The sequence below is a fragment of the Piliocolobus tephrosceles genome, chromosome 12 (assembly GCF_002776525.5).
Source record: "Piliocolobus tephrosceles isolate RC106 chromosome 12, ASM277652v3, whole genome shotgun sequence".
Classification (NCBI taxonomy): domain Eukaryota; kingdom Metazoa; phylum Chordata; class Mammalia; order Primates; family Cercopithecidae; genus Piliocolobus; species Piliocolobus tephrosceles.
Window position 1 is genome coordinate 123329736 of NC_045445.1, and position 7263 is coordinate 123336998.

The 7263-nt window shown below is 38.3% G+C and overlaps 1 protein-coding gene across 3 annotated transcripts in view; it reads right to left on the reverse strand.

Annotated features, from left to right (window-relative positions):
* Nucleotides 1-7263, reverse strand: part of POLA1 (DNA polymerase alpha 1, catalytic subunit) — a 324710-nt gene that overhangs the window by 125092 nt on the left and 192355 nt on the right. For all 3 annotated transcript variants that reach the window (XM_023202598.1, XM_023202600.1, XM_023202599.1), the window contains exon 35: nt 6926-7042. In XM_023202598.1, coding sequence (XP_023058366.1) covers nt 6926-7042 — 117 coding nt within the window. The remainder of the gene's footprint in view (nt 1-6925; nt 7043-7263) is intronic.

Consider the following 7263-nt stretch of genomic DNA (forward strand, 5'->3'; position numbering starts at 1 on the left):
ACACACACACACACACACACACACACACACACACAGAGAGAGAGAAAAGAAAAGAAAGAAAATAGAGTCTTGGTACAGGAAATCACATTAAGACGAAGTTACGGTGAATTAGGCTGGGTCTTAGTCCAACATGAAACTAAGTGTCCTTATAAGAAAAAGAGAAAGAGACACACAGGGAAGAAGATTGCCACGTGACAACACAAGCAGAGATTGAAGTGATGAATCTACAAGCTAAGGATTAGCAGATGCTAGAAAAGGCAAGGAAGGATTCCCTGTAAGTTTTAGAGGGAAAATGGCCCCGCCAACACTTGAATTTCAGACATCTAGCCTCCAGAGCTGTAAGACAATACATTTCTATTATTTTAAGTCACCTAGTTTGTAGTTCTTTGTTAATATACTACCTACTGAAGTCTTACACTTAGGTCTAAATAAGCCATTTGGGTCCAAAAAATCCATGATAAGACATGGCTTAGCAGTTGCATGTACAAAAAAATTGCTAGGCATTTTAATTTAGAGAATGCTCAAAATGAAAAACACTGAAAATATGGATGCCAAGAAAGTTAACACAACTCTAAATAGACTTAACAGAAATTTACTATCTAGAAAAGGTAGCAGTGACAGGTTTCTCCTGCTTCATACTAGTGCTAGTGAGAGCACCTAAAATACTGCATGCAGTTTTGGGCTCCTCAATTTATCAGACACAAAATCTTTACTAGGATCATTATTCTGAAAGCAGAGCTCTAGAGATATGAAGGCCTAGGAATATTGGGTCTACCAGGGAACATTCAGGAAGATAGCTACTTTTATATGTCTAAGAGGCTCTCATAAAATGGACATTGAATAGGTGCTGAATAAGTGCTTACCGAAGGCAGAGACAGAAAAAGGGATCGGTCTAGCTTTGTGTAGGACCATTCAGCTGAAGTAGGACCAATGAGTGAGCTCCAGAAAAAAAAAATTCAGGCCAAATGTAAGACCTTTCTACCTAATTAAAAATAAACTTTAAAAGTATATTGACAAAGCAATCCAAATATCCATCGATGGATGAATAAACACATTGTGGCATATCTATTCGATGGAATATTATTTGGCCATAAAAAAGAATGAAGTACTAATACATGCTACAACACAGATGAACTTCAAAAATGTTACGCAAGGTGAAAGATACCAGACACAAAAGGTTACATATCGTATACTTTCATTTAAAGAAAATATCCAAAGTAGGTAAAATCCATAGTGACAACAGGGGCTAGAAGGAGGGGGAAATGGGGAGTGACTGCTTAGTGGATATGGAATTTTCTTTGGGGTGATGAAAATGTTTTGGAACTAGATAGTTGTGGCAGCCACTTAACACTGTGAATGTACTAAATGCCACTGCATGGTTCACTTTAAAATACTTAATTTTATGTTATGTGAATTACACCTCAATTTTAAAAAAGGACATTCAAAAAGGTTACTAGCACCCGTGTGATGCTAAGAGAAGCTGTACATAGAATTTAGTAATCTCATCAAATATGCATGTCAAAATAACAAAGGAGAGCTCCAAAAGACCCTTCATGGTAAACCACCATTACCTACTGGAGAATAACTAATGACTAGGTTTAATAAGACTTTAGGTCATAGTTCTAAGGTGCTCTTCCTATATGGACTCATGCTTACTGCCTTAAGACACCACAATTATTTTCATGTTTTCTTCTGAAAAAAGAAACTGCCCCAGGTAGCTTGGCAACATTCTCACTGTCCCTAACCTACTTATCAAATCGACAATTTGTTCAGCCATAGCCATTTTGAAATGGTAACATATAATGATTATAAGTTCATTATTTCTCCTCTCCCTTTAAAGACAGAAGTCCTACATGATACACATGTTACGTGTTCTGTTATAAAAGACTTCAGCAATTTTACAAGTGAGGAAAATATGAGAAACATTAGGGGGTTTATCAAAGTAGGACTAGAAGTCATTTCACTGCTTTCCTTGTAAGTGACCTTCAAGAAATTTAGTTGATTAAATAATTGAATAAAGGGCTCCACTATACTGCTCCTGCCCCAGGGACTACACAATTTCACAGATTATTTCTATCATGATCGAGAGAGTCACATACAGACTTTTTCTCAGCTCTACATCAAGAATGAATATGTTAATGAGAAAAAGTTTAACTTGGTTTGAAATCCTAGTTCAATAATGAAAGATTAAGAATAATAACAACAACAAAACCAGAAAGCATTATTTTTGGCAAATTACTAATACAGAATCCTCTGTGGAGGGATTCCATACACATTCATACACATTTCACGATATTAAAAAGTCAAAACCACATTCTTAAAATAAAGAGATACTAAAATATTTATTGCCTAACTTGGGTAAGTCTCATCTCTATCACCAGTATGAAAGAGTTCTACTTTTTTAAAATAACATCAACTTTTATTTTAGATTCAGAGGGTATATGTACATGTTTGTTACATGGGTATATTGTGTGATGCTGAGGTTTGGGGCATGAATGATCCTGTCAAAGAGGGTTCTATTTACTTAGTAACTTAAATAGGCATCAAAATTTTCACTCTTGTATTTAAATGCACCTCCTATATAGCAAAGAATACTCAGGGAATATATGTCTCTTTTTTTTTTTTTTTTTGAGACGGAGTCTGGCTCTGCCGCCCAGGCTGGAGCGCAGTGGCCGGATCTCAGCTCACTGCAAGCTCCGCCTCCCAGGTTTACGCCATTCTCCTGCCTCAGCCTCCCGAGTAGCTGGGACTACAGGCGCCCGCCACCTCACCCAGCTAGTTTTTTGTATTTTTTAGTGGAGACGGGGTTTCACCGTGTTAGCCAGGATGGTCTCGATCTCCCGACCTCGTGATCCGCCCGTCTCGGCCTCCCAAAGTGCTGGGATTACAGGTTTGAGCCACCGCGCCCGGCCGGGAATATATGTCTTAAGCAGCAACTTGTATACTGGGAATTTCCATGAGCCTAAAAAACTTAACAGTGAGATACACACACACACACACATATATAAATATATATATATAAACGAAGTATCTGAGAAGAGGGAAGATACACGTGTAAAACCCTGAGAACAAAACTGTCCCGGCTTTCTTTTTCTAACTCTGGCAATGTGAGCCAGCAGAAGAGCCAGCTTTCCTACTCCAAGTCAATTCTGGAAAGTACTCAAGTCAACTGCAACCTAGAACTAAATGAGAATAGGTTTATTATGTGCAGATAAGACTGGCACAGTAAGAGGCTAGTGCTTTACCGTCAAATTTGAACAACATATTTAAAGCTCCCACTAGTCTAGTACTAGGAATGTCTAGTGTTCCGTCCAAACAGGCATTTATAAATGCCTATTTTTGCCCACAGATATCAATTTTATATAATCTATGTAACGTTAAAATAGTTTTATAAAGAAATGCTCTGTTCATTAACAAGTTTCTAGCACCTAGCAAAGTGCCTAGGATGTAGGTGTTTAATAAATAATTATTAAATGAAAGTAAGGTATGATTGAGACAGAGCAACTGAGAACTAAAGAACCAGATGAGTAGAATCCTGCAAAATAGACACCTTGGAAAACCTTCTGGTGATTACAATAATTCTGTCCATTGCACAATTGTTTTTCGAACTTCTCTAGAACTATCTTTGGAAAAATGCATTTTTCCCTCCTACTAGAAAAGCCCAGGAACCTCACAAATAGAATTAAGAAATTCCTCGCCCATTGTTAGCAACTCAAAATCGAGTACATAAGAGTGTCCTGAGTCCCACTGTCAAGGTCCCTGTAAGGAATGGCTAAGGAAAGTATCACTAACCAGCCTGCTCTGAAACTGAGTAACTCCACAGGGTCATGTCCTGAGCAGCACTGGAACCAGAGGAGCTAATCTATGAAACCTTGAGAAACACATGCCTAATGCCGCAGTTTTGAGAAGGACAAGGATATGAAGGAAAAAACAAGTCACTTTGAAATCTAAAAAGATTAATACATGATAAAAGATAACCTGATATATTAAACCACTATCAACATCATCCTCAAAATGTATCAGTCTAATAGTTTAACGATCTAATGATTATACACTAACCTTTTACCTTCTCTTACCAAGAATGCAATCATAAAACTGGTTGATTTTCTAAGAAGTAATTCGATTTTCACTGAACTTAACTTGATGAGTTAGATATTTAAAAAGTCTCAAAGGCAGCATCAGTTCATAAAGCAAGGTGATTCCCCTAAAGCCTACAACCGGATTGATGAGTCACACTAAATACATACACTTTTATTCTCTCTCTGCACCTGCTGATGCAAGTCTTGAGACAAGACTGATGTAAAAATAATTCAATATGACAGCTAATTCTAATGTTCCACATTTAAAAAAAAGTTGTTAATCATCAAAGGTATACCAAAAAAAGGGCAAGGAACATTTTATGCTTATCAAATTAGTTTTAAAAAATAAACGATAGTGTCCAAATGATAGAAAGGCTATGGTAAAACTGGTATGTTCATAAAGTACTGGTATACAGTATAAGTTGGGATAGCCCATTAGGAAAGCAATGTGGCAATATAAATCATGACCATATTGTATTTATGCAACGTATGTATGTATTGTTGATAACAATTTATCCTAAATGTCAAATAAAGAAAAAATCATTTAAGCAGAAAAATATTCATCACAAAATTTCAAGTAGAGATATTGAAAAGTAGCCGAAAATGCCCAATGAGAGGTATAGTTAAATTTGTGTTTAAAATTTTTGGTACTGGAGGCCAGGTGTGGTGGCTCATGCCTGTAATCCCAGCACTTTGGGAGGCCGAGGCAGGTAGATCACAAGGTTAGGAGTTCAAGACCAGTCTGGCCAACATGGTGAAACCCCATCTCTACTTAAAATACAAAAATTAGCCAGACATGGTGGCACGCACCTGTAGTCTCAGCTACTCAGGAGGTGAAGGCAGGAGAATTCCTTGAACCTGGGAGGCAGAGGTTGCAATGAGCCAAGATCGCACCACTGCACTCCAGCCTGGGCAACAGAGTGAGACTCCGTCTCAAAAAAAAAAAAAAAAATTGGTACTAAAAATGAAGTAAACACAGAAAAATGCTTGACAAAAGACAAATGTGATACCAGTACATATCTTCATTGTGATGGCAACCATGTAAAAAAATACATATAGATACGCAAAAGAATAACTGAATACACAATGATGGCAGCTGTTTACAGTTCCTGACTAGTTGCCAAAATTTTGTGAAATGATATATTATCCTAAAATTAAAAGTCATTATTATTTTAAAATAAAATATTTTCAGCTGGGCACGTGCCTACAGTCCCAGCTACTCAGGAGGCTGAAGCAGGAAGATTACTTGAGCCTACGAATTCAAGGTTGTAGTGAGCCATGACTGCGCCTGTGAATAGTCATTGCATTCCAGCCTGGACAACATAGCAAGACTCCATTTCTAAAAATGTGTGTACCTATTTTTCTAAAACAAGTCTGTGTATCAACCCTTTTCAGCAGGAAATGTTGAAGTCAAAACTTGATTGCTGGCCTGCCTCTGCATTTAAAAATAATAACAGGTTCCCAAGTCTCACCTTCTTCTCACTAAAAACCTTACAAATTTTCAGGCGAGACAAATTTGGAAAGTGAGGCACATTATGGACCTGTCCTAGTAAGACAGATTGCACATGCATCTGCTAGATGTACTCGATCACAAAACCCTCTTTGCTCAAAAGACCTGCAAACGTCTCACTACAGTTTGGGAAATGCCATTTGGGTCAAAGATGCTCAAAGGGGTCAACAGAGGGAATGCATCTTAATTACCAGAGAAGTGTTTCCAGATGCCATGCTTTCCAGTTGGGAGTCATTAATGACAGTATGTCTTACGCCTCAGGTGTGTATATTAAGGTAGAAAAATGGCTTGAGTGGCTCTGTGTGGTGCCTCACATCATCCCAGCACTTTGGGAGGCTGAGGCAGGCAGATCACCTGAGGCCAGGACTTGGAGATGAGCCTGACCAACATGGTAAAACCCTGTCTCTACTAAAAACACAAAAATTAGCCAGGTGTGGTGGCATATGCCTGTAGTCCCAGCTACTCGGGAGGCTGAGGCAGGAAAATTGCTTGAACATGGGAAGTGGAGGTTGCAGTGAGCTGAGATCATGTCACTGCACTCCAGCCTGGGTGACAAGAGCTAGACTCCATCTCAAAAAGACAAAACAGGCCGGGTGCAGTGACTCATGTCTGTAATCCCAGCACTTCGGGAGACCGAGGTGAGCAGATCATGAGTATAAGAGATCGAGACCATCCTGGATAACATGGTGAAATCCTGTCTCTACTAAAAATACAAAAATTAGCTGGGCATGGTGGCAAGCACCTGTAGTCCCAGCTACTTGGGAGGCTGAGGGTGCAGTGAGCCAAGATCATGCCACTACACTCCAGCCTGGCGACAGAGCAGGAATCTGTCTCAAAAAAAAAAAAAAAAAAAAGACAAAACAAACAAGCAAACAAAAAACAAAGAAAAATGACTTGAGAACTACTCATCTATGCAGCTACTTATAAACAACTAATCCAGCAGAGGGGACCAAAAACCCCACAAAATAAACCATTCAGGGAACAGAATTGGGAGGATTTCTGCCTCTTACAAATGGGATTCTGATCAAGCCCAAATATGACAGCAGTTTCTAGAATGAAATGACCATGTCTTCTTTTGTAATTATGTAGTGGCAACTAAAGAAATCTGTATAACTCATATGAGAATTAGTTTCCCTTTTAAATATAAATATAGTATTGCTCATGATGTGAAAAAAAGAAAGCATGTTTTCTGAAATCTGTATTTTTTAAAAATAAGATTAGTATATGCATATGGTAGTAGGGCATCTTCATAGGGCAAATACTCAGTATCTACTTCTCAAAGCAAGCAGCCCTCTACCCTCTTCTACATGGTTCTTTAGCATTATGAGACTGTTACCTCTGGTCGAAGTGTAGCTTTCATGCAGGCTGGGCAAAGAGGCCCAGTTCGGGAGAACTGAAGGGGAAGGTGACGAGTTCGATTGCGACAGGTTGGCTCCTCACATATCAACCAGCCCTGGAGAGAAGAAAGGGAAAACTTCAGACTTATTACCATCAACAAATATAATTAATAAACCTTTTTTTTGGTTATCAAGATAGACTCATTTTATTTAATCTTTTCTCAGAAATTATGACATAACTCTAGTTATCTCTCTCTCCTGACATGGTAATTAGCTAGATCTATGCCCCAAACTTAGAAGTTAGGAAACCCATTCAGTTAAAAAAAAAAAAAAAAAA